This window comes from Pipistrellus kuhlii, unplaced genomic scaffold, assembly GCF_014108245.1.
Source record: "Pipistrellus kuhlii isolate mPipKuh1 unplaced genomic scaffold, mPipKuh1.p scaffold_m20_p_45, whole genome shotgun sequence".
Classification (NCBI taxonomy): Eukaryota; Metazoa; Chordata; class Mammalia; order Chiroptera; family Vespertilionidae; genus Pipistrellus; species Pipistrellus kuhlii.
In genome coordinates, this window is record NW_023425546.1 from 669683 (window position 1) to 696393 (window position 26711).

Genomic DNA, 26711 nt, shown 5'->3' on the forward strand with positions numbered 1-26711 from the left:
GCGGGAGCAGGGCGTGTCCTCTCGGGGTGTGGCCAGTGTCCAGCGGGTGAGTCCCCGATGCCCCCCGGCCCTGCCAGGGGAGTGCACCCCGCTCCCACGGTGCGGCGGGCGCGCGGGCTGAGGGTGAGGGCCCCCGGAGCCCCCCGCCGGCTGCAGCCCGAGCTGGGAGTGCCGCCCGCCGGCTGTCCGCCTCCGGCTCCACTTCCTCCGCCGCCCGCGCTCCGCAGCCTCCGCTCAGCCTGCGGGGTAAGTGGGGGCGATCCGGGGTCCCCAAGCCTGACAGTGGGTGCTGGGATGGGGTCCCCGAGTGGGCTTCTCGCCTCTCCAGGCCCGAGTGGGGCTCCGCGGAGCCCGCTCCCTCCGTCCGGGGGCGAGACCCCTGCCCTCCCTGCGGGGCCGGGGGCTCCGGGGGGCTCGGGAGGGGGCGGGGCTGGACCCCAACTGTTGCTGCGGAGGCTGGGAGGTGGGGACACAGGCGATGGGGAGCAGGCCAGGCTGGATGGGGTGCTCCTGGGAGGGTGGGCAGGAAGATGGTGCGTCAGCGCTGCCTGCGGAGGCATCCAGTCTGGCCCCCGCACCCCCCCACCCCGTTTCTGTTGGGGCGGGAGCTGGAGGGAGAGGCCCTTCGCCCCCTCTCAGGTCCCCTCCTCTTCCCTCTGCGCTCTGCTCCCAGCCCCCGGTCCCTGCCGCGCCCCCCGTCTCTAACCGCCTCCTCTGTGCCCCTCCCCGGGGTGCCGGCCCCGCGGCGGGGGGATGGGACGGGGGCGCAGCGCTGGCCGCAGAGCTTGGGCCCAGCGCGGGCGGGGCTGCCGGCCTTGGGCGCTGGGCAGCCAGGGGGTCCCCCCTCTGGAGGCCCGAGAGCCTGGGGCGCAGAGAGGGGCGCTCGAGGCCTTCAGGGGGGTCGGAGGAGCGTCTGGGGCGGTGGTGTAGCCACAGCTAGCGACCTTGGGGCAGTCACTTCCCCTTTTGGGCTGCAGCTGACAGCGGCGGATGCAGGGCTTCTAACGGCCCCCCTCCACCCTCCCAGCCCCCCAGCACCCCCTCCACTCCCCAGCACCCTTCCACCCCCCAGCGTCCCTTCCACCCCTCTCCACCCCTTCCACCCCCTCCAGCGCCCCCTCCACCCCCCAGCGTCCCTTCCACCCCTCTCCATCCCTTCCACCCCCACCAGCGCCCCCTCTACCCCCCTCCACCCCCCAGCGTCCCTTCCACCCCCCAGCGCCCCCTCCACCCCCAGCGTCCCTTCCACCCCCCAGCGTCCCTTCCACCCCCCAGCGTCCCTTCCACCCCCCACCGCCCCCTCCACCCCCCAGCGCCCCCAGCGCCCCCTCCACCGCCCAGCGTCCCCTCCCCCCTCCCAGCGCCGCCAGCGCCCCCTCCACCCCCCTCCGCCCCCAGCGCCCTCGGCGGTGAGAGTTGCGCCCCTGCCGCCGCCGGCGGGCGGTGAGGACCTGCCGGGGCGGGCTGCGGGGGCTGCGGGGGCTGCGGGGGCTGCGGGGCGGAAAGGCTGGTGCTGGGTGCCCCGCTGCTCCCGCCGGCGGGGCTGTGGCCTCAGCGTCAGGCAGTCCTGGAGGGAAAGCCAGGGCCCACCACGGCCCCTTCCGTGGGACGCGTCTAAGAGGCAGACCTGTGGGTCCTGTTCCCCCTCTGAGGACCCATCCTCACCCTGAACGCCCTCCTCCTCGCCGGTGGCCTCCTTCCTTCCTCGCAGCCCCTCCGCCATCCCCCTGGGCCGCCCCCACGGCGGCGGGTGTGCCGGGCTCCAACCCGGGCGCTGCCCCTGGGGCGGAGGCGGGGCCGGCGCAGGCGGGCGGGCTCTGATCTCTCCCCACAGGGCTCGCCGCGGGGCCGCCGCCGCCAGCATGGCCTCGGGCTCCGGGCGCCCGGCGTTCAGGCTGGAGACCTCTGACGGGGGCCCGGAAGATGGAGCTGATGTGGACGGAGGAAAGCGGGGCCTCGGGGATGTGCTGCCCCCCATGGAGTCACCCTATGTGGGCGAGGACCGGAACTTCTCCCCTCAGATCAAAGTGAACCTCAACTACCGGAAGGGAGCAGGTGCCAGGTAAGGCAGCAAACGGGGGTGCAGCCCGGGGCCCCTCACTTCCAGCAGAGCACTGGCCCCGACAGGCTGACCTCTGCTCTGCTCTGGGGATTGCCCCTTCCAGAACCTTCTCTGCTCTTGCCCTTCTGCCTTCTGAGGTCACGCTCTTCTTCAAAGGAACATACTCTTCCAGCTCCAAGTGCCCAGCTGGCACTTGCATCCCCCCGTTTATGCCTGCCTCGGCCCCCCCCTATGACAGACGGTAGCAGGATCCACACTCCCGTCCAAGCTGAGCCGGTCAGCCACGGGTGTGGATTCTGGGCTGGTGGACGGCAGGCTTCTGCTGGGAGCACCTTCATGTAGCGTTTCCCGGGATCTGTGTCAGTTCAGACTGTGTGAGACCCCTCCTGCCAGGAGTGACTCTTCCAGCCCGGCTCAGGGGAGAGGAGTCTGGGTCTGACATGTGTGGGTCTGACATACAAGTTCTGACCAGGAGACTCTCCGCGGGCCAGGTGGGACTCTAGGGAAGGCCCTTCCTTCCTCCTCAGGCCTGGGCCGCCGGCCGTGGCCTCCCAGCCCAGAGCCCCTGCCGCTGTGCCCGAGGCCCCCAGCCAGATGCAGACGGAGACGGAGAGGCTGCTCAGAGGCTGCTGGGAGCTGGGTAGCCAGCGGACAGGCAGAATGGGCCCCTTGACGCCCTTTGGTATCTCAGTCTGTGTCCCTGAGGGGCTTCCCACCCTGTGACTGTGATGTCACCCTAAGAAAGGGAGAACTCTGTCCAAACAGGCACTTCCCCTGTCTGGGCTCCCGCAGGGCCATGGCAGCGGCAGAGCCTTTGGCACGTTGTGGCCACGTGGTCTGCGGGCAGATGATGTGCGTCTGGCCAGCGAGGCGGAGGTGCAGCTTCCGGGGGTGGAGGAGGCGGTCCGGCCCTCAGTCATGTGGACATGACTTCAGACACAACTGATCCCAACAATCCCCTCACTCAGCGGTCACCACCATCTATGGGAGCTGTGAAGCTAGGACCTGAGGGTCCCCAACGTTATAGGCCCCTTTGTCTGTCCCTCCCTGTCTGCTGGTCATGGCCAGGGCCCCGAGGATAAGCTTGTCTCTGAATAGTGCCAAGCCCAGGAGGGGCACTCCTTCCCTTTCCTGTCACCAGACTCCGCGAGATTCTGAAGAGCTAGGAGGCCCCTCCGGGCCCTTTCCCGGAAGTGTGGCTTCTCAGTCAGACTCAGCGAGCATGTGCTGGGCCCGGTGAGAAAGCGCTGTGCCCGCCTAGGACTCGGGCTGGGAGTCCGGTGGGCGGTGGTTAGACAGGCCCCGTGGGAGCCCTGGGCTCTGCATCGTGTGCCTGGGGAAGTCACTTTATTGCCTTTTTTGTCTAAAAGAGAAAGCGGGTTCCTGACCCCCAGGCTGAAGTGAAAGCAGATGCTGCATTGCTTGTCCAAACGTGGTTTCTGAGGATGAGGGGCTTCCCTTGACCCCTTTGTCAAGGCCAGCGAGGCACACAGCCCCTGAGGGCCTGGCCTGACTAGCTCAGGGGCCAGGGAAGGCCCTGTGCTGAGACCCACCCTGTGGGACAGTGAGCCTGTGGACAGATCCTCAGGCACCTTGCAAACGACAAGGACCTGTGTGGGGAGCAGCTGTGATGCCTGGAGCCACGGACATGGGTCCTGTTCCCCCCTCTCCAGGCACCCCACCCCCGCTCCTGGGCTCTGAGCTCTGGGGTCCCCCGGTTGCTCTGGGGGAGGCTCCCTGGGCTCCCGGCATGCAGTGCTCACTGGGCTCCTGGGATGGGCTCCCTGGGGGCGTGGCTCCTCCCAGCATCAGTCACAGATCTCATCCCTGCAGCCAGGACCCAAACCGCTTTGACCGGGACCGGCTCTTCAGCGCCGTTGCCCGGGGGAACCCCCAGGACCTGGCGGGGCTGCCGGAGTACCTGCGCGCCACCAGCAAGTACCTCACAGACTCCGAGTACACAGGTAGGCCCTAGGCCCGCCCTTCGCGGAGCCCGTGTCCCGGCTGTGCGGGGCCGTGCTGGCTGTGGGTCTCGACCATGGTCAGGAGAAGACAAGGGGTGGGGGTTTTCTTTTCCTTTTTTTTTTTTTTTTTTTTTTAAGGGGGATTGTTCTTAGCAGCAGACCCTCCTGCTGGAATGGCTGCAGGGGCCCTGCTGACAGAGACAAGAATTCCCCCTACCTCCCGGTCATGGCTGTGCCAACCACTTCCCACCATCCCACTGGCACACCAAGGCATCCTCAATGCTTCCTTTTTCTCCTTTCCCTTCTCGTCCCCCTCCCCCTTTCCCTCCCTCTTAACCCTCTCTCCCTTTCCCTCCCCTTCCCTCCCCTTCTTTCCTTCCCTTCCCCTCCTCTCCCCTCCACTCGCCCTTTCCCTTACCTTCCTCTTCCCCCTCTCTTTCCTTTTCTTTCCTTTTTCTTCCTGCCTGCCCACCTTTCTTTTCTTCTTTCTTTGATTTTTAAAAATAAATCTTTATTGTTCATATTATTACAGATGTTCCTCATTTTCCCCCCCTCCATTGCTCCCCTCTACCAGGTTCCCACCTCACCCTCTGCCCTCCCCCCACCCCATTGTCCTCATCAATAGGTGCACAGTTTATGTTCAGTCTCTTCACGCACCCACCCACTCCCCTTTTCTCCAAGAATCGTCAGTTCACTCCCCTTCCATACCTTTGATTCTATTATATTCACCAGTTAATATTGTTCATCAGATTTTTTTTAATTCCCTTGGTTTTTAGATTCATTTGTTGATAGTTATGTATTTGTTGTTCATAATTTTTATCTTTATTTTCTTCCTCTTCAAAGAGAACCCCCTTCAGCAATTCATATAATTCTGGTTTGGCGGTGATGAACTCCTTTAGCTTTTTTTTTTAATTAGTGAAGCTCTCTATCTGGCCTTTGATTCTGAGTGATAGCTTTGCTGGGTAGAGTATTTTTGGCTGCAGGTTCTTGCTATTCATCACCTTGAATATTTCTTGCCATTCCCATCTGGCCTGCATGGTTTCTGTTGAGAAATCAGCTGACAATCCTATGGATGCTCCTTTATAGATAACTACCTGCTTTTCTCTTGCTGCTTTTAATATTCTCTTTGTCTTTTGCTCTTAGAATTTTAATTATGATGTGTCTTGGTGTGGTCCTCTTTGGATTCCTTTCGTTTGGGGTTCTGTGTGCTTCCTGGACTTGTAAGTCTATTTCTTTCACCAGGTGGGGGAAGTTTTCTGTCACTATTTCATCCAGTATGTTTTCGGTATCTTGCTCTCTGTCATCTTCTGGGATGCCCATAATTCTGATGTTGGTTTGCTTGAAGTTGTCCCAGAGGTTTCTTTTCTATCTTCAACTTTCTGGATATTCTTGTCTTCTTGCTTCTGTGGAGGAGTGTCCTCTGGCTCTTTGTGTTCCAAATCTTTGACTTGATTCTTGCGATCTTCCATTCTGTTTTTAGGACTCTGTATAATATTTTTTATTTCAGACAATGTATTCTTTATTTCTAGTTGATCCTTTATTATTTCTAGTTGATCCCTTTTCATATCTTCATAGGTCTCGTTTATTTTATCGGCCTTTTCTAGGAGATTCTTGAAAAACCTTATAAGTGTGGTTTTGAACTCCATATCCAGTCGCTTTTTGTGCTCCATTTCTTTAGTTTGTGATCTGTTTGCTTGTCTCGGCATTTTCGCTTCTTCCCTGAGTTGGTAGGGTGGGAGGATCAGCTGTATCTATGCCAGGAGACAGCCTTATTTGACTAGACTTGGAAAACTGCAAGAGCCTCTGTGCTCAGCTTGGATGGGGCGGAGCTTCAGGGTGGAGCCTACAGCCTTGGCTTCTGTCAGCCACGCCCTATGAGGTTCCTGAGTCTCAGTGTTCCTCAGTGTCCTTTGGTACTCGCTGCAAGCACCTCTGAGAGAAAGGTGCCCTAGAGTTTCGCCTGCTACCAGACAGTCTAGTCTCTCTCCCAACAAGCCCGCAACTGGGGTCCAGTGCAGTTGGATTACATGATCTCACAGTTGGAAGTGGGGTTAAGAGCAGTCTGGAGCTTATGTCTCCTTCCCACTAGGGCAATCCAGCGGCTCAATCAACAGTCTGTCCTCTGCCCACAATGTGCGCGACTCTGGGACTCTGCCTTTTGCTGCTCCCCTGAGCTTCCACCTTATAGCCCAGATTCCCTCTGTATGAGCCTGGGGCCCGAGGGTCTCGCCCAGAACTGGGGTCAGCACAGTCCAGAGCTTTTATCTCCTTCCCGCTAGGGAACACCAGCCAGGCACTCGGCCTCCCTCCTCTCTGGCTCCGTCCTCTCCGCACGCGCACACATTGTCTCCGTACCTTAGGCTTTTACAGCTCCTCTGATTTTCCTTCTGGTTTTCTCTTTCCTTCTCGTTGTAGAATTTCCAGTCAGTCAACTTTCCTGTAGTTCTGGATAATGTCCACTTTATATTTTATTTTATTTTTAAAAAAATATATTTTATTGATTCTATACAGAGAGGAAGGGAGAGAGATAGAGAGTTAGAAACATCGATGAGAGAGAGTCATTGATCAGCTGCCTCCTGCACACCCCCCACTGAGGACATGCCCGCAACCAAGGCACATGCCCTTGACGGGAATCAAACCCGGGACCCTTCAGTCCCCAAGCCGACGCTCTAGCCATTGAGCCAAACGGGTCCCGGCTCCACTTTATATTTTAGTTGTATTTTTTGAAATTGTTGTGTGAGGCTGCAGTTAGGCAGTTACCTATGCCACCATCTTGGTTTCTCCCAACAATGTATTCTTTATTTCTATTTTTTAAATAAATTTTTATTGTTCATATTATTACAAATGTTCCTCCCCCCCCCCCCCACCATTGCTCTCCTCCACCAGGTTCCCACCCCACCCTCTGCCCTATCCCCACTCCCTGTTGTCCTCATCCATAGGTGCATAGTTTATGTTCAGTCTCTTCCCACATCCTCCTCTCCCCTTTTCCCCAAGAATCTTCAGTTCACTCCCCTTCCATACCTCTGATTCTGTTATATTCACCAGTTAATATTGTTCATCAGATTTTTTTTTTAATTTCCTTGGGTTTTAGATTCACTTGTTGATAGTTACGTATTTGTTGTTCATAATTTTTATCTTTATTTACTTTCTCTTCTGAAAGAACCCCCTTCAGCAATTCATATAATTCTGGTTTGGTGTTGATGAACTCCTTTAGCTTTTTTTTATTAGTGAAGTTCTTTATCTGACCTTCGATTCTGAGTGATAGCTTTGCTGGGTAGATTATTTTTGGCTGTAGGTTCTTACTATTCATCATGTTGAATATTTCTTGCCATTCCCTTCTGGCCTGCATGGTTTCTGTTGAGAAATCAGCTGACAAACATATAGGTGCTCCTTTATAGGTAACTACCTGCTTTGCTCTTGCTGCTTTTAATACTCTCTCTTTGTCTTTTGCTCTTGGAATTTTAATCATGATTTTTCTTGGTGTGGTCCTCTTTGGATTCCTTTCGTTTGGGGCTCTGTGTGCTTCCTGGATTTTAAGTCTAATTCTTTCACCAGGTGGGGGAAGTTTTCTGTCACTATTTCTTTCAGTATGTTTTCGATATCTTGCTCTCTCTCATCTTCTGGGACCCCCATAATTCTGATGTTGGTTCGCTTGAAGTTGTCCCAGAGGTTTCTTACATTATCTTCAATTTTCTGGATTCTCTTTCCTTCTTGCTTCTGTGGAGGAGTGTCTTCTGGCTCTTTATGTTCCAAATCTTTGACTTGATTCTTGCGATCTTCCATTCTGTTTTTAGGACTCTGTATAATATTTTTTTATTTCAGACAATGTATTCTTTATTTCTTGTTGATCCCTTATCATTTCTTGTTGATCCCTTATTAATTCTAGTTGATCTCTTTTCATATCCTCATAGGCCTTATCCATCTTTTCTAGGAAATTCTTGAAAAACCTTATAAGCGTAGATTTGAACTCTATATCCAGATGCTTTTTGTCCTCCATTTCTTTCGTTTGTGATCTATTTCGTTGTCGCATTTCGCAGCTACAAATGGGGCGGGGTTTCAGGGTGGAGCCTACAGCCTTGGCTTCCGTCAGCCCTGCCCTATCTGGGTCCTTCAGCTCTCGTTGCAAGCGCCTCTGAGAGAAAGGTGCCCTCAATTTTCGCCTGCTACCAAACAGTCTAGGCTTTCCCCCAATGAGCCCAGTATTGAGGTTCAGTTCAGTTGGAAATGGAGTTGGAGGTGCCTTTCAGAGCAGACTGGAGCCCCTGTCTCCTTCCCACCAGGGCAATTCCGCGGCACAGCCAACCGTCCCTTCTCTGTGCGCAATGTGCGCGCCTCCGGGACCACCTTTTGCCGCTTCCCCGAGGTTCCGCCTTACAGCCCAGCTCCCTATGGATGAGCCTGGGTCCCTGGGGTCTGGCCTAGAACTGGGGTTCAGAGCAGTCGGAACTGGGGCCCAGCACAGTCAGAGCTTTTATCTCCTTCCAGCTAGGGAACACCAGCCAGGCACTCAGCCTCCCTCCTCTCCGGCTCCGTCCTCTCCGCGCTGCGTGTCTCTGTACCTTAGGCCAGCGTTTTCAACCGCTGTTCCGCGGCACAGAGATGTTGCCTGGTGTGCCGTAGGTGCAGACAAGACAAGAATTTTATAATTTTTCACTATTTTGTTTACTTAATATTTCATAATAAAGTAATTATAAAATACTTTCTTTGTGTTTATTTGATTCCTATTCAAGAGAATTACTTTATATATAGTCAATATAGGCACAGAGTTAAATTTTTTAACATTTTCTAATGGTGGTGTGCCTCGTGATTTTTTTCATGAAACAAGTGTGCCTTTGCCCAAAAAAGGTTGAAAAACACTGCCTTAGGCTTTTACAGCTCCTCCCTGCTTCCTTCTGATTTTCTCCTTGCTTCTCGTTGTAGAATTTCCAGTCAGTCGACTTTCCTGTAGTTCTGGGTAATGTCCATTTTATATTTTAGTTGCATTTTATTGAAATTGTTGTGTGTGGCTGTGGCTAGGTGTTTACCTGGACATCCATCTTGGATTCTCCTCAGTGTTCCTGTGTCCTTCGGTACTCACTGCAAGCACCTCTAAGAGAAAGGTGCCCTCGAATTTTGCCCGCTAACAAACAGTCTAGGTTCTCCCCCAATGAGCCCAGAACTGGGGTTCAGTGCAGTTGGAAGTGGGGTTGAAAGTGGTGTTCAGAGCAGTTTGGAGCTTATGTCTCCTTCCCTCTAGGGCAATCCAGTGGCACAGTCTCTTCCCGCAATGTGCACGCCTCCAGGACTGCCTTTCATCACTACCCTGAGCTTCCACTTTACAGCCCAGCTCCCTCTGTTTGAGCCTGGGTCCCCAGGGTCTCGCCCAGAACTGGTGTTCAGTGCTGTTGGATCTGGGGTTCAGCAGTCCGGAGCTTTTATCTCCTTCCCGCTAGGGAACGCCAGCCAGGCACTCAGCCTTCCCTCCTCTCCGGCTCCATCCTCTCCCCACACGTACCATGTCTCCGTACTTTAGGCTTTTATAGCTCCTCTGATTTTCCTTCTGGTTTTCTCTTTCCTTCTTGTTGTAGAATTTCCAGTCAGTCAACTTTCCTGTAGTTCTGGATAATGTCCATTTTGTATTTTAGTTGTATTTTTTTGAAATTGTTGTGAGTTAGGTGTTTACCTATGCTGCCATCTTGGTTTCTCCTCGAGTCTTTGATCTTTTTTATTTTTTATTTTTTATTTTATTTTTATTTTTTAAAATATATTTTATTGATTTTATACAGAGAGGAAGGGAGAGAGATAGAGAGTTAGAAACATCGATGAGAGAGAGTCATCGATCAGCTGCCTCTTGCACACCCCCTACCGGGGATATGCCCGCAACCAAGGTACATGCCCTTGACCGGAATCGAACCCGGGACCCTTCAGTCCCCAAGCCGACGCTCTATCCATTGAGCCAAACCGGTCCTGGCTATTTTTTATTTTCTAAAAAATATTTTATTGATTTTTTACAGAGAGGAAGGGAGAGGGATAGAGAGCTAGAAACGTCGATGAGAGAGAATCATCCTGCACACCCCACACCAGTGATGTGCCCACAACCAATGTACATGCCCTTAACTGGAATCGAACCCGGGACCTTTCAGTTCGCAGGCTGATGCTCTATCCACTGAGCCAAACCAGTTTTGGCAAGTCTTTGATCTTTTTAAATAACAGCATTATTGAGATACTAGAGGCCTGGTGCATGAGATTTGTGCACTGGGGGGATGAGGGGTCCCTCGGCCCTGCCGGTACCCTCTCGCAGCCCAGGAGCCCTCGGGGAGTGCTGTCTGGGAGTCCTCACTCCTTACCACCTGCCTGCAGTGCAGGTGAGAGAGGCTCATGCCACCACCACTGCACTGGCCCGCCGTGAGCCTGGCTTCTGGCTGAGTAGTGCTCGTGCTGTGGGGGCTCACTGACCACCAGGGGGCAGCTCCTGTGTTGAACATCTGTCCCCTGGTGATCAGTGTGCATCATAGTGACCAGTTCTGCTGTTTGGTTGATTTGCAATTAGCATTTTATTATTTAGGACCAGAGGCCTGGGGCGTGACATTTGTGCACAGGTAGGATCCCTAGGCCTGGTCAGTGATCAAGGCCGATCAGGGCCTTCCAGCTGCGAGCTGGGGCCTCCCTTTCCCGGCTGCCAGCTGTTGGCTGGGGCCTTCCTTTGTTTTGTGCTGCCCCCTGTGGTCAGCATACATCATAGCAAGCGATTGGTCTCCCGGTCGAACTCCTTTGGGGACAATTTGCATATTAGCTTTTATATATATAGATATTACACATATGATATACTTCATCCATCTCAGAGCATTCTTTACCCCAAATCTAAAATATCTTTATTATTTAAGGCTAATTAGAAAGATAACTTGTTCTTTCTAGAAGATTAAAATAGAAATGAAATGTCAATATAAAGCTGGGGGTAAAATGTCTGTTGTCCTGGATTCCTGTGGATGGTTTGGGAAACATCTTTTCAAACTATTTAAATATGTTACGTGGCCCTGGCCGATGGGGCTCAGCTGGTTGAAGTTGTCCCATGCACTGAGAGTTCACAGGTTCGATTCCCAGACAGGGCACATGCCAGGGTTGTGGGCTTGATCCCCAGTTGGGGGTTGCAGGAGGCAGCCAATCAATGTTTCTCTCTCTCTCTCTTTCTCTTTCTCTCTCTTTTCCTCTCTCTTTCCCTCCCCCCTCTCTCTAAAAAAAAAAAAAGAAAAGAAAAGAAAAAATCAATAAAAACATTTTTTAAAAATATTAGGTATCTATTTACATATTATATGAGGTCGTGTATATACGTTTGTTTGTAATGTGCTTCCCCCTGCTTACTACATCTCATAACACTTGCCATTCAGTATATACACCTCTGACTTAGCCACTTTACCACTGCAGCGTCTTCCATTTCATGGCTGTACCGTAACCTCACTAACTCATTTCTTCCTGGTGCTCGTTTAGGTTGTTTGTAGTTTTCGGCCTCCACACAGTGGCCCAGGCCCTCTGTGTGCTAAGCATTCTGCATAGAATTCCATTTGATCCTCACCACAACCCGGGAGCATTCCCGCTTCACACTTGAGCTTGGGAGAGGCCAAGTGACCTGAGTGAGGAGACAGAGCCATTAGGCGGGGAAGCCACGTAACAAACGCTGGGCCAATGCTACTGCACAGACAACGTTGTACACGTGACACATTATGTCTGAAACAGTTTCTAGGGCAGAAACCGTGGTCCCTGGAGCCATAATGCCCTGCACCGGGGCTGTGCTCCCATCAGTCCCGGGTGGCATCCATCCTCCCAAGGGCGTTTTGGCACCGGGCCCTGCTGCTCCAGGTCTGAGCGCCCTCGTGCCCCGTGCCCTCCCCCCTCCCACAGAGGGCTCCACCGGGAAGACGTGCCTGATGAAGGCTGTGCTGAACCTCCAGGACGGAGCCAACGCCTGCATCCTGCCGCTGCTGCAGATCGACCGGGACTCGGGCAACCCCAGGCCCCTGGTCAATGCCCAGTGCACAGATGAGTACTACCGAGGCCACAGCGCCCTGCACATCGCCATCGAGAAGCGGAGCCTGCAGTGCGTGCGGCTCCTGGTGGAGAACGGGGCCGACGTGCATGCCCGGGCCTGCGGCCGCTTCTTCCAGAAGAAAAGCCACGGCGCCTGTTTTTATTTCGGTGAGGAGTCTTGACGGGCGGAGTGGGGTGGCACGTGGTTAGAGGTGGTAGAGCTGGCCCTTCAAACCTACTCTGGCCAACCTGAGGCCGGGCTTCCAACCACCAGGCTGCCTGCAGAGCAGTTTGTCTTTTTAAAAAAATATATATTTTACTGATTTTTTTACAGAGAGGAAGAGAGAGGGATAGAGAGCTAGAAACATCAATGAGAGAGAAACACCATCAGCTGCCTCCTGCACACTCCCTACTGGGGATGTGCCCACAACCAAGATACATGCCCTTGACCAGAATCGAAACTGGGACCTTTCAGTCCACAGCCCTTTGCTCTATCCACTGAGCCAAACCGGTTTCGGCAAGCAGTTTGTCTTTAGAGATGTTTATCCTAGTCTGGCCGAAGAGGCCGGCCACGTCCCCCAGCTGGGCCAGGGCTGGGCATGGCTGCTAGAACTGGCATGTGGCTGGAGTCAACCAGACAGGGCCTGGCTGAGGGCACCTACGTCAGGCCGCAGTGGGCCTGGGGCTGCTGACGGAGAGGGAGAGGCAGCAGGACGGGGACCCTGCTGGCTGGCCCGTCCTGGTCCTCGGGTGGTAGCGGTTGGTCCCCTCTCCCTGTGTCGGAACCGACAGGCTGCCATCACCAGTGTTCTCAGAAGGCGCAGCTGCCCCCAGCGGGGCCTGGCCTGGGGCAGTGCTCCATCCTTCCCCCCGGTGCCTGACGGCTCTGCCCCCCCCCCCCCCGCCCCCAGGGGAGCTGCCCCTCTCGCTGGCGGCGTGCACCAACCAGTGGGACGTGGTGGCCTACCTCCTGGAGAACCAGCACCAGCCCGCCAGCCTGCGGTTTGCCGACTCGCTGGGCAACACGGTCCTGCACGCGCTGGTGATGATCGCAGACAACTCGCCCGAGAACAGCGCGCTGGTGACCCACATGTACGACAGGCTGCTGCAGGCTGCGGCCGGCCTCTGCCCCTCCCTGCAGCTCGAGGACATCCCCAACCTGCAGGGCCTGACACCCCTGAAGCTGGCTGCCCAGGAGGGCAAAATAGAGGTGAGCAGCAGCCCCCGCCCCCCACCTGCCCAGGAAGCAGACAGAGCCTCAGGAGGGTGGTGGAAAGCAGTGGTCTCCCCACTTTTCAACTGAGCACCCCTATTCACAAGAACATTTCAGCACGCACCTCTGACACGTGTGTTTATTGAGAGACTGTATCTAACTACTGAACTAATATATTACATTATAAAGCACAGGGATTCTCCCCATTTTAGTTTTTATTGAATTTATTGGGGTGACATTGGCTTCAATAAATCACAGGCATTTTTTTAAAAACGTCATTTGGGCCCTAGCTGGTTTGGCTCAGTGATAAGAGCGTCAGCCCGTGGCCTGAAGGGTACTGGGTTCGATTCTGGTCAAGAAGATGTACCAAAAAAAAAAAAAAAAAAGAAGAAGAAGAAGATGTACGTCCGTTACAGGCTCCATCCTCCACCCTAGGGGTGTCGAACTCAATCAGAAAAGGGGCCAAAATCTAAAATCCAGCCTAAATCGCGGGCCGAATGGTTTACTGAACAGTCATAAACTGTCATTGTGATGGAAACGCAGCGGAGTGCAGTGATGACAGCGCGGTGCGGGCCACATCGCAAGGCCTGGCGGGACGGATTTGGCCCGCGGGCCTTGTGTTTGACACATGTGCCACCCAATGTATGTCTCTTACATTGATGTTTCTCGGTGTCTCTCCCCCTTCCTTCCATTCTCTCTAAAAATAAATGAAAAACTATCCTCAGGTGAGGATTTACAACAACAACAACAAAGTCATTTGGGTTTCTTGATTAGGAGACAATATATTCATGTCCTTGCCTATTCTGCCATTAGACTGGCTCTTGTGTTTTCTTCACCTTTGTTGGTAAGTGTCCTTTATACTGAACAATTAGCATTTTTTATTTTTTTTTTTACAGAGAGGAAGGGAGAGGGATAGAGAGCCAGAAATGTCGATGAGAGAGAAACATCTACCAGCTGCCTCTTGCACACCCCCAACTGGGGATGTGCCCACAACCAAGGCACATGCCCTTGACCGGAATTGAACCTGGGACCTTTTAGTCCGCAGACTGATGCTCTATCCACTGAGCCAAACCGGTTTTGGCTGAACAATTAGCATTTTATCTGCTCTCACAGTTGCAAAATTTTCCCAGCTCAACATTAAAAATTTTTTATGGTGTTTTGCCACTCAGAATTGCCACATTTCTAACTTTACAGGTTATAATTATCCTTTCCTTAAGAGTTTTGCTATTTCTTAATCCTCCAGCAAGATCATGTTATCTGTAACCTTGTGTGTGTGTATTCCACATCCTTATTTTCTCCCAGACTTTCTCAGTTTCACTTTTTAAAAAAATATATATTTTATTGATTTTTTACAGAGAGGAAGGGAGAGAGATAGAGAGCCAGAAATGTCGATGAGAGAGAAACATTGACCAGCTGCCTCCTGCACACCCCCCACCAGGGATGTGCCCGCAACCAAGGAATCAAACCCGGGACCGACGCTCTACCACTGAGCCAAACTGCTTTTGGCTTACTTTCTTTTAAAAAAAAATATTTTTCATTTATTTCAGAGAAGAACAGAGAGAGATGGAATCATCAATGGTGAGAGAGAATCATTGATTGGCTGCCTCCTGCACGTCTCATACTGAGAATCAAGCCCACAACTTATTCATGTGCACTTGACTGGAATTGAACCTGGAATCCTTCAGTCCTCAGTCCAACACTATATCCATTGAGCCAAACTGGCTAGGGCTGCAGTTTCACTTTCAATGCCTACAACTTTTATTTATTTATTATATATTTCATTGATTTATTACAGAGAGGAAGAGAGTTAGAAACATCGACCAGTTGCCTCCTGCATACCTTCTACTGGGGATGTGCCTGCAACCAAAGTACAATACATGCCCTTGACTGGAATCGAACCCAGGACCTTTCAGTTCGCAGGCTCTATCCACTGAGCCAAACCAGTTTCGGCTACAACCTTTTTTTTTTTTAAGTGTCCTTGATTGGACTCTAACCCGGACCCTTCAGTCCGCAGGTCGATGCTCTATCCACCGAGCCAAACTAGCTAGGAATGTGCCTACAACTGTGAAGTCATTTTGGTATAAAGAGTAAACATGATCCAGCTCTACTTGTTTTCCAAAATGCTTACCAGTCCTCATTGTTGTCAGGGCTGGCTTCATGGCTGACCCCCGTAGCTTACAAACCTCGAGAGAGCTTAGAACACAGGCACTCCTAACGGCCGAGAGAGAAGCAAACACGGGTACATCTACCTCTAGGCTCCGGTGTGGAAACTGGCCTCTGTGCCTGGAGGCAGGGCTGTGAGGGGCTCCCCACTGCCCCTTTCTTTCCCCGCTTCTCATTTGTGAAACCAAATTATTTCTCTCTCTTCTTTTATCCTCCCAGAGGAGTGAGGATTTCCCCCCCATTGGTTTTTAGCAAGAGTAGAATGGAGGGTGTGGGGAGAGAAAGAGAGAGAGAGAAGGAGAGAGAGAAACATCAATGTGTGAGAGACATACTGATTGGTTGCCTCCCACACACACACTGATCAGGGAGGGGGAGGCATCAAACCTGTAACCCAGGTACATGCCTTTGACCAGGAATGGAACCTGAGACCCTTCTGTGCATGGATTGATGCTCTACTGAGCACACCAGCCCAGTTCTGGTTAGGGACCCTTTCTGAGTGTTTATACATACCAGGACCCATGTGGACAGGGCGTGTGCATGCCAGCCGCAGTTCTGCAGACAGAGTGCTTCCCAGAGTCCCGTGATGCTGGGAGGTGGTCCAGAGGGCCAGCTCACGTGACCCGCCCTGCAGATTTTCAGACACATCCTGCAGCGGGAGTTCTCGGGACCCTACCAGTGCCTTTCCCGGAAGTTCACCGAGTGGTGTTACGGGCCGGTCCGGGTGTCCCTGTATGACCTGGCCTCTGTGGACAGCTGGGAGGAGAACTCAGTGCTGGAGATCATCGCCTTCCACTGCAGGAGCCCGGTGAGCCGCCCTGCAGAGAGCGCCCGCAGGGCCCCCGCCGGCTGCCTGCTGGCCCCGCTGCCCTGTTCCGCACCTGTGGGGTGGCTGCGCGTCCTGACCCCACACTCATCCCACTCGCCTGTCCCACTGCTCTGGATAGGAGAGGCCGAGGCCACTCCCTAGTCAGGAGGGTGGGGTGGAGGCAGGTGGGAGGGGTCACTCGGGGCCCCCATCCTCCTCTTCGTTCCCCAGGCCTTGCACTGAGGCCACGAGTGGGCCCCCGTGTACTCCTGCTGAATGGCCCCTGGCGCCACATTCCCACCAGCACCGACACCAAATGGTGGTTTTGGAGCCGCTGAACAGACTGCTGCAGGCGAAATGGGACCTGCTCACGCCCAGGTTCTTCTTCAACTTCCTGTGCTTCTTGATCTACATGCTCATCTTCACCGCCGTGGTCTACTGCGAGCCTGTCCTGGAAGAGGCAAGGCTGGGGAGGGGCATTCCCCGGTGGGGGGGGGCTCCTGGAGCAGCCCGGGAAGAGCTGGACAAAGAGCGCCCTCCCCCTCCCCCGCCCGCATCCTGCAAATGCTGTGCCAGGCTCTGCCTGCTGAGTGGCCTCAGGCTCTCCAGGGCCAGTGGGCTGCCAGCTCCACAGGAGGCGCACTCACCGCATGAGATTTTAATCAGTTTCACAACCATCGGAAGTGAACCGTGTCCCGCTTACAGTGGAGGGGGCGGGACAGAGGGCAGGTACCGCCCAGGCTCACACAGTGAGAGTGGAGATGGGGTCGGAGCCGGCAGCCCGGCTTCCCATGCCCCTCACAACGGCTCCGCCCGGTGGACTAGAGTCCAGCGGGCCTGCCCGCAGCCCCGGCTCCCTCTGCGCTCCGGGGGCCTCTGCACAGCTCAGGCTCAGAATGGGCCTCAGCTCTGGCGCTCGGCGGCTGGGCCGTTGGGAGGGCCCCCAGGGCCTAACTGAGTGTCTCCTCACAGGCCTTCCTCCCCATGAAAGGGACCGTGGGAAACTCCCTGCAGCTCCTGGGCCACATCCTGATCCTGCTTGGGGGCGGCTACCTCCTGGCGGGCCAGGTGAGGCTCCTCCCCTCCCCACTCCGCCTGGCTCCCAGCCTGCCCGGCCGCGAGGAGCCTTAGCGCCAGGTAACCACGTACCTTCGTGTCCGGGAACAGACCCAGCCCCACCCTGACTGCCCCGGGCAGGGGAAGGCCTCCCTGCTGGGGCTGCCACCCTCCTACTAAGCTTTCTGGAGCAGCGGTCACCAGCCTTTCGGACCTCGTGGACCACGGTGGCCCGCTATTCTAGACTGCCCGTGGCGTGGGAGACGGCTCCTATGACTCCTTGCCAGTGCCAGCTCTGCTAAGTTCCCGAGCGGGGCATTCCTCCCCAGGGAGCACAGGAAGGTGGGGCTCAGTCCGGCTCCCCCAGCAAGGCTTCTGCATTTGAAAGCGCTGCAAGCTCGCAGGCTGGGCATGGCACCGGGACTCTCTCAGAGTGGGCAGAACCTGGGCACCACTCCAGGCCGGGAGGCAGGGCAGGGAGGGCAGGGAGCACCCCCTACCATAAGCAGTGCAGGAGCTCTTGTTTCTGACCCACACGAAGCCGGGGGCCCTGGCCTCGCCTCGGTGTCTGTGGGTGGCTGCAGGGTCCTAACCTTTCTAAGCTATCAGCAAAATTCATGAGCTCCTCTGAAAAGTCACAGCAGGCCCACGTGGCGAGGAGGCAGGGGCAGGTGGGAGCCCTGCCCGGCCCAGGGGGTGGCAGGGCTGTGTGTGGCCCGAGAGCAAGGTTCACACGCTGTCCCCCCTTCCGCAGCTGTGGTACTTCTGGAGGCGCCGTCTGTTCATCTGGATCTCGTTCCTGGACAGCTACTTTGAACTGCTCTTGTATGTGGCCTCACTCCTCCTTCTCCTCAGGCCCCGAGGGGCGGTGTGGCAGAGGGCACCCAGCAGGCTATGGAGGGGAGGATCCAGGGCCGGGGGGTCCCAAGGGGTTGGAATCAGAGGCCAGACTCACGAGTCCAACTGTCCAGCTTGGGGTTCCCTTTGCTCCCATCCGTGTAGAGCATTTACTGCCCCTCACTGTGCCCTGATGGAGCCTGAGCGCTTTCTGTGTCTGGTCTCACTGAATCCTCACAAATGCTCTGTGAGTCAGGTGGTTGCTGTTACCTCATGTTCCCGGGGAGGGAACTGAGGCCCCCGGGGTGGAGGTCAGGATGATGGTCTAGCCCCAGACAGAGGAGCACTCACCCACCAGAGGCATTGGCCAGTGGAGCCTCAGGGGGTCTTGTCAGTGGCCTGCAAGCTGAGCCTGTGCCCGTCCCTTCCCCATCAGCCTGCTGCAGGCCCTGCTCACCGTGCTGTCCCAGGCGCTGCACTTCCTGGCTGTGGAGTGGTACCTGCCTCTGCTCGTGTCCTCGCTGGTGCTGGGCTGGCTGAACCTGCTCTACTACACACGCGGCTTCCAGTACACAGGCATCTACAGCGTCATGATCCAGAAGGTGAGAGGCAGGCGGAGCGGGCGCCGGACACCGCCTCCAGCGGGACTCCTTCGGCCTCGGCAGCCTCGGCTTCTCCCACAGCTCATCGGGCAGAGGAGAACATGGGTGTGTGCATCCCACACCCGCACTCGCTGAATGTCAGCACGGGTGTGGCTGTGCACAACTGCTCTCGGGGGTCTGCGCTCTGCCTACGCAAGCAAATGCCTGCACCCGTGTGTTTGCCAGCGGCCACCTGGGAGCACGTGCATCCTTGCACACCGACGGAGCGGAGACTGTGCACACACGCTCATTATATGCCTGGCCAGCTGGGCATATGGATGCGTCTGCATTTACTTATGCCACAAACACTTAGGAAGCCCAGACTATGGGCCAGACCCTGTTTTAAGTTTAAGAATTGATTCCGGTCAAGGGCATGTGCCTTGGTTGCGGGCACATCCCTGGTGGGGGGCGTGCAGAAGGCAGCTGATTGATGTTTCTCTCTCATTGATGTTTCTAACTCTCTATCCCTCTCCCTTCCTCTCTGTAAAAAATCAGTAAAATATATTTAAAAAAAAAAAGAATAGCCGGAACTGGTTTGGCTCAGTGGTAGAGCGTCGGTCTGCGGACTGAAAGGTCCCGGGTTCGATTCCGGTCAAGGGCATGTACATTGGTTGCGGGCCCGTCCCCAGTGGGGCGTGTGCAGGAGGCAGCTGGTCGATGTTTCTCTCATCGACGTTTCTGGCTTTTTATCTCTATCCCTTCCTCTCTGTAAAAAATCAATAAAATATATTTTTTTAAAAAGAATATACTATTCTGTTCACTAACAAAATAGACAAGTCCATGCTCTTTTAAAAAAATATATATCTTTATTGATTTCAGAGAGGAAGGGAAAGGGAAAGAGATAGAAACATCAATGATGAGAATCATTGATTGGCTGCCTCCTGCATGTCCCTTAATGGGGATCAAGCCTGCAACCCAGGCACGTGCCCTTGACTGGAATCGAACCTGGAACCCTTTAGTCCGCAGGCTGTTGCTCCATCCACTGAGCCAAACCAGCTGGGGCAGTCCACGCTCTTTTTTTTTTTTTTTTTTTTTTTTAATATATTTTATTGATATTTTACAGAGAGGAAGGGAGAGATATAGAGAGCCAGAAACATCGATGAAAGAGAAACATCGACCAGCTGCCTCCTGCACACCCCCCACCGGGGATGTGCCCGCAACCAAGGCACATGCCCTTGACCGGAATCGAACCTGGGACCTTTCAGTCCACAGACCGACGCTCTATCACTGAGCCAAACCGGTTTCGGCCACGCTCTTTTTTAAAAAAAATATATTTTATTGATCTTTTACAGAGAGGAAGGTAGAGGGATAGAGAGTTAGAAACATCGATGAGAGAGAAACATCGATCAGCTGCCTTCTGCACACCCCCAACCGGGGATGTGCCCACAACCAAAGTACATGCCCTTGGCCGGAATCGAACCTGGGACCTTTCAGTCCGCAGACCGATGCTCTATCCACTGAGCCAAACCGGTTTTGGCAGTCCACGCTCTTTTGAAGCTGACATTCTCTTGGGGGAAATGAAGGCCCTGCAAAAACAGATGAGAAGATTGCTGACTGCTGGCTCCTGTGAAGGGCACCAGAGGAAGGGCTTTAGTCTGCAAGGCCCCTCTGAGGAGGTGGCGACTGAGACCTGAAAGAATGACTCAGCATAGACTCAAGCAAGAAGATTCGAGACAAAGAGAACAGCAAGGAAAGGCCAGGTGTCAGAACAAGAGTGAAGTGCTTGAGAGGAGGCTGGGCGAGCGAAGGAGATGAAGTTGAGGGGAGTTGTTGCTCATGGGAAGGGGTTAGGAGGCCCAGGAGGATTTAAAAATGTTTTAATTGTGGTAAAATATACATAAAATTTACAATTTTTACATTTAAAAAAAATTATTAATCCTTACCCGAGGGTATTTTTCCATTGATTTTTAGAGAGAGAGGAAGGGAGGAGAAGAGACACAAAGAGAAACATCAATGTGAGAGACACATCAATTGGTTGCCTCCCATATGCACCCCACTGAGGTACGTGCCCTTGACTGGAATCCAACCCGAGACCCTTCAGTCCATAGGCCAACGCTCTATCCACTGAGCTAAGCCGGCTAGGCTTAACCTTTTTAAGTGTGCAGGTCTGTGGCATTAAGCACATTCACATTGTTGTGCAACCATCACCCCCATCATCTCTAGAACTTTCATTTTCCCACACTGAAACTCTGCACTGGCCCCCCACCCCCCACCCCCCCACCAGCCCATGGCAGCCATATTCTTACTTTCTGTCTCTATGAGTATCACAGAGGAATGGAATCACACAGTATCTGTCCTTTTGTCACTGGCTTATTTCACTGGGCATAGTATTCTCAAGGCTGATCATGTTGTAACGTGTCAGAATTTCCTTCCTTTTTGTTTTTTTGTTTTTGTTTTTGTTAATCCTCATCCAAAGATATTCTTTTTCCATTGATTTTTAGAGGGAGTGGAAGGGAGGAAGAGAGGCTGGAGAGAGAGAAACATCAATGTGAAACAGACACATTGATGGTTGTCTCCTGCAGATGCCTCAGGGATCAAACCTGCAACCCAGGTACATGCCTTTGACCAGGAATTGAACCCGTGACCCTTTGGTGCATGGAGCCACACTCTAAGCATGGAGACATGCAGGCCAGGGCAGAGTTTCCTTCCTTTTAAGATTGAACAGTGTCCCATTGGATGGACATGCCATGTTTTGTTTATCCCTTCATTCATCAATGGGCACCTGAGTTGTGTCCACCTTTGGTATTGGGAATAACGTTGCTTGCACATTGGTGTGTACAAATATCTATTTGAGTTCCTGTTTCCAATTCTTTTGGGTACATACCCAGATGTGGAATTGCTGAATCATATGGTAACTCTATGTTTAATTTTTTTTCACGAGGGTTTTAAGCAGGAAAATTATATGATCTGATGTAGATTTTTAAAAGACCCATTTGCTCACTGTAGCTCCACAGGGCCTGTGTACACACACACACACACACACACACACACACACACACGTGGCATGGACATGGGAACTCATGCTTAGGGTCAATGCAGGGGTCTGGGGTCATGTCTGGTGGCACAGCCACCTGCCCCAGCTCCTGGTCCGTGTGTTCCAGGTCATTCTGCGGGACCTGCTCCGCTTCCTCCTGGTGTACTTAGTCTTCCTGTTCGGCTTCTCTGTAGGTAAAGGTTGCCCTCCGGCCCCTGCCCATCCCTCGCTGCCATGTAAACCCCCAAGTCTGCCGCTGGCCTCCCCAGGCTGACACCCATTCTGCCCTCCTGCAGCCTTGGTGAGCCTGAGCCAGGAGGTCCGGGACTCCAGGGTCCCCGCAAGTTCGAATGCCACGGAGGCAGCGCTGTCTGGGGCAGGACAGGAGGACGCGGAGGGCGGCGAGGTGCCCTACCGCAGCATCATGGAGACCGCCTTGGAGCTCTTCAAGTTCACCATCGGCATGGGCGAGCTGGCCTTCCAGGAGCGGCTGCGCTTCCGCGGGGCCGTGCTGCTGCTGCTGCTGGCCTACGTGCTGCTCACCTACATCCTGCTGCTCAACATGCTCATCGCCCTCATGAACGAGACCGTCAGCAGCGTCACCACCGACAGCTGGAGCACCTGGAAGCTGCAGGTGCCTGGGGGCTCCCCGCCCCCTTCCCAAGCTGGCCCTGGAGCAGACCCGGGCCCGGGGCTTGGGTTTTGCCTTTGTTGGGGTCCATCATCCGTTCCTTTCTTCGAAGGGCTGCCGTGAGGCTTGGATAAGCTCATATCTGAAGCCTTTAGATCAGTGCCTGACACACAGCAGGTGCTCAATGTGTTAGTTATTATCATCAAAATTATTCAGTATCTCTTGAGTGCCTACTCTGGGGCTAGGCACCGTTTTAGGTTCTGAACGCAGAGAACAAGACAAAGTCTGCCTCGTGTAGCTCCCGCCCTGCGCTCAGCACATACTGAGTGGGTGGTGGTGGTGGGTGAGGCAGCGGGCTGTGCGGCAGAGTCCCTGCAGCTGGCGCGGACAAGGCACCACCTGCAGTGGAGGAAGCCAAAGCCGCTCCCTGACCTGGGAGGGCTGGGTGTGGTCTGGGCAGTTGTGGAGGGAGAGCCTCGCCCAGGAGGCTGGACTGTGTTACCTTGGGTGAGCCTTGTCTTCTCTGAGACGCCGTGTCCTTGCCTGCAGAGTTCTGTCCCCACCGAATCTGTGTGTCAGTGGGCAGGCACACGAGTGGGTTAGTACCGTTGGTGTGAAATTCTGGGACCTGTACTGATGCGATAGCCAGTGATGGCTGGGCACTCTACAAGCACACTTCCCCTAAGCCACCGGGTCTGTAAGTGAGGAAACTGAGGCCCGCGGGAAATCCAACACGGGAGCTGGGTCCAGCCTGCACGCTCGGAGACTTAGGCCTGTGCTTACTGTGAGTGCGTGGCGCGTGTTCCTGGGGCCTGTCTGAGTGTCCTCTGTCCCCAGAAAGCCATCTCGGTCCTGGAGATGGAGCACGGCTACTGGTGGTGCAGGAGGAAGAAGCGGCCAACAGGGGTGAAGCTCAGGGTTGGCACCAGGCCCGACGGTAGCCCGGATGAGCGGTGGTGCTTCAGGTGAGTGAGGGCCGGGGAGGGGGCTGGCGGAGGCCGGCCTTACCCCTCTGAAAGCCGGCACAGCTGCCAGCAGCCGGCGGTTGGGAGAGGCAGGACTCAGGAGTGACAGGGACTGCCCTGCCCCGGGAAGGCGAGGTCAGGGGCTGCCGCTGCCGGTCGCTCTGCCTGTCCCTGCGGCTTAAGCTGAAGGTGCCTGACCTACTCCTCTGGCCTGGAATTGGGTACAGTTAAGAGGCCACGAAGCCAGAGGGACCCTCCGGTTATAGCACGCCAGCCTCGCCGTGGCTGGTCTGACCTCCCCTCCCAACTCCGCACATGACCAGGGGCCCAGCCTTTCACAGAGAACAACCTGTCCCTGCCCGGGGGAGACCCGGTGCTGAGCGAGGCCGTGGTGACAGACGCAGACAGAAACACGCTTTCGTGAGATGAGAGTTAAGCAAGGAGAGGGCGAGTCTCAGGCTGGTCGTGTAGCCCCGATGCCCGGCGGGGACACGGGCACAGCTGCCCTAAACCCTGGGGACGGCCTGGGGGACAGGTGCCTGTTCCTCCCGCGGGCACCTGGCTCAGGGGGCTGTGGTGGCCGGTGTCCTCCTGGCAGTCCGCGGTCCCCCGAACGTCTGCTCAGCCCACCCCCAGGGCCAGGGCCCCCCGTTGGCTCCAGCTCAGCGCCGCCCTGCCCGCAGGTCGGAGGAGGTGAACTGGGCTGCCTGGGAGCAGACGCTGCCCACTGTGCGTGAGGAGCCTGCAGGGCCCGGCGACACTGGTGAGCAGCCGTGTGGTCACATATGTCTGTTCGCATGTGCGTGTTCGTATGTGTGTGTGCTTGGCCACTTACCTATGCAAAGTCTGGGGCAGGAGCACTGCTGTGGGCTCTGCTGAGCTACACTCATTTGAATAAGTGTCCCCTGAAAGTGGAGGCCCCCCGCCCCCCCGGAAAGCCTCCGGCCGTTAGTGCTTTCCCAGCCTGCACCCCGACTGCACCCGACCTCCTCACCTGCCTTCACCTCCCGCCTCTTCACACCGTCCCTTCCTCCTCCCACAGCCTGCTACCCATTCAGGTGCCAGGGCTGAGCCTGGAGCCCAGCCGGGGAACCAGTTAGGAGGCCCCCCCCACCGCGCACTGGCCCCAACGGGCTCTGTCCTCTCCGCCCTGCTGAGAGCACCGAGCCTCTTCCCCCCTCCAGCCGGTTCCTCGGCACCTGTCCCGTCTCTCCAGCCTGTGTCCTCTCCTTCCCAGCGTGTGACAGCCCCTCTGTGCCCCTCTGCTTCCCACCACGGTGACTCCTTCCCCCACCCGAGGACTCTTCTGAGAATTAGCTCTCCACAGCTCAGCCTCTGGAACCTTCCGTAACTCCCATCTCATCTTCCGGAGCTCTCTCCTCTGTCCTGTCCCTTTCAGAAGACTCCACCTGTTTGTGCCTCTGACCCCAGCCCCTCCCAGGGCAGCTCCTGGTCTCCTATGACGCCTGTAGGGGACTTATCTGCCTCCTGCTCCAGAGCCCACTGGCTTCCAGGTCCCTGACCAAGGCCTGGTGCCCCGTGGGTTTCCTGCCTGCCTCTTTGTCCTTGATCCTGAGTCCTGCTGCCCCACCATGTCATTGCCAGATTCAAAAGCCAACTTGCTCCTCATCTTGCCCCAAGCACCCCGTACCTCACCCGCACACCCCGGTGCCTGCTGGGCCTCCCCCGGACATTGAACAGGAACAGAGGGGCGGTCCTGCTGGCCCATGTCGCCGCCCCACTCTCAGCAGTGAGAGGCCTCCCGGCTTCCCGCCCTCCTCCCCCGTCTGGTGCTGAGGGACCTTGAGGCCCCACAGCCAGCACTTGCCGCTCGGCCCACTCCTCCTTCCTGCTGATTCTGTGCTGCTTGGGGGGCTGCTGAGCCTGTACCCGGCCTCCCGACAGGTCTTTCTCTCCCGGTTTAGCCCCTCCAGTTCCTCTTTGTAGGAAAAAACTACACGGCCTATTACTGAAGGCCACGCTTTCAGAGCGGAGGTCAAGCACCAAAGCTGCTGTCCCGCCACCCCACCCCACCCCGCGCTCTCTCCACATGACAGCCGGTCCCGTCCATGTGCTCCCTGTCCTCTGCTGGCCTCGGGTCTCCTCTCCCAAAGGTGCTCCTTCTGCTCCTCTGGGGTCCAATCTGCTCGCCCTGTGGTGCGGCCCCCTCTCTGACTCCGAGCACCTAGCTCTCACTTCCCTCCGGCTCTTTGGTGTCTCTGGTGGCCTGGCCTCTGGGAGAGGCCCAGCCCGGCAGAGGCAGGGGCTCCGCAAACGCTGTGGAAGGAGGGAGGCGGGGAGGGGCTGCTGGGGACTTCACCCTCCCCCTCCCGCACACGCCGAAGGGCACGTCACTGCCCCCCTCCCTCCCTCCGCAGGCCCCGGGGAGAGCCCTGCCTTGGCCGGCCGCCCCGGGAAGGGCGGTGCCCACGAGGAAGACTACCTGCCCCTGCAGCCGCTGACGGCCCGCTGACGGCCCCTGACGGCCCGCTGATGGCCCCTGACAGCCGCTGACGGCCCCTGACGGCCCGCTGACGGCCCCTGACGGCCAGACGCAGCCGGAGGCCGGCAGGAGGAGCCAAGGAACTCTCCCAGGGAACAGACAAATAAATATTTTCTCATGACTAACCCCACTGGAGAGGTTTGAGCAGTTTCCAGGCCCCTTGGTTGGCCGAAGTCTGCATGACTGTCAGCACCAGCCGCGTCTGTGGCTGGGCTCCCGCCTCCCCTGCAGCCCGGCCCCAGCGGCTCTCCTCCTGGCGCAGGGAGTGGCCAGGCGGTGGGCCTGCACAATCGCGGCCATCCGTCCTCCCTCCCAGCCCCAGCCCCCTCCAAGCCCCCGCCACGCTGTCCTCAAAGCCCGTGAGGGCCAAGGCTTAGACTCTGGAGTGCTGCTTTCTCTCCCCGCTGGGCTTCCTGCTCAGTTGATACCCAGCAAGTCGTTCTCTGCAGAGCAGGCAGGGGCCGTCCTGAGACACAGAGGAACGTGATGCCCTGTGCTCCGAAGGCCCCTGCGCCCAGGCACCCTGGCTGGCGTCCCCAGCACGCCGCGGTTTGGCCCAAGCAGTTCCAGGCGTCTCTGCCACCCCTGCTGCCCCAGGTTCTCCTTAGTACTTTCCACATTCTTCCTCAGGTGAGGGCCTCATGTGTGTCTGATCCCTTGGCTTGGCTCTCTCTGGAAATGAAACTGGAAAAGCAGGTGTTCATGCTGCCTGTCATCATCAGAACCAATAAGCGGAGATAAGGATTGCACCTTTATGTTTGTGATCCGAGAAGATGGTGGGTTATGTACCCTAAAAAATCCCTTACATCTCATATTAAGCCGGCCCTTTTTATAAGGAGAAGAAAAGTGTAGGTAAAGGGTTTGGAATTCAGGAGAAAACAGGTGAGGGGTTTAAA

The 26711-nt window shown here is 55.6% G+C and overlaps 1 protein-coding gene across 1 annotated transcript; it reads left to right on the top strand.

Moving 5' to 3' along the window:
* Positions 1–25800, top strand: TRPV2 (transient receptor potential cation channel subfamily V member 2). The gene is made up of 15 exons (XM_036412560.2): positions 1–246; positions 1835–2062; positions 3896–4026; positions 11902–12195; positions 12939–13237; positions 16035–16208; positions 16513–16668; positions 17181–17276; positions 18019–18089; positions 18538–18703; positions 21844–21910; positions 22013–22350; positions 23185–23312; positions 23996–24075; positions 25691–25800. The coding sequence occupies exons 2-15, from the start codon at positions 1863–1865 to the stop codon at positions 25783–25785; spliced, it is 2295 nt and encodes a 764-aa protein (XP_036268453.1). The 5' UTR covers positions 1–246; positions 1835–1862; the 3' UTR covers positions 25786–25800.
* The last annotated feature ends 911 nt before the right edge of the window (positions 25801–26711 follow it).

Bases quoted from the DNA above. Each gene is read 5' to 3' on its own strand.
- TRPV2 (XM_036412560.2), top strand. From the start codon at position 1,863: ATGGCCTCGGGCTCCGGGCGCCCGGCGTTCAGGCTGGAGACCTCTGAC. The intron at 4,027-11,901 runs GTAGGCCCTAGG...CCCCTCCCACAG, and splicing joins CACAGACTCCGAGTACACAG to AGGGCTCCACCGGGAAGACG. The intron at 12,196-12,938 runs GTGAGGAGTCTT...CCCCGCCCCCAG, and splicing joins CGGCGCCTGTTTTTATTTCG to GGGAGCTGCCCCTCTCGCTG.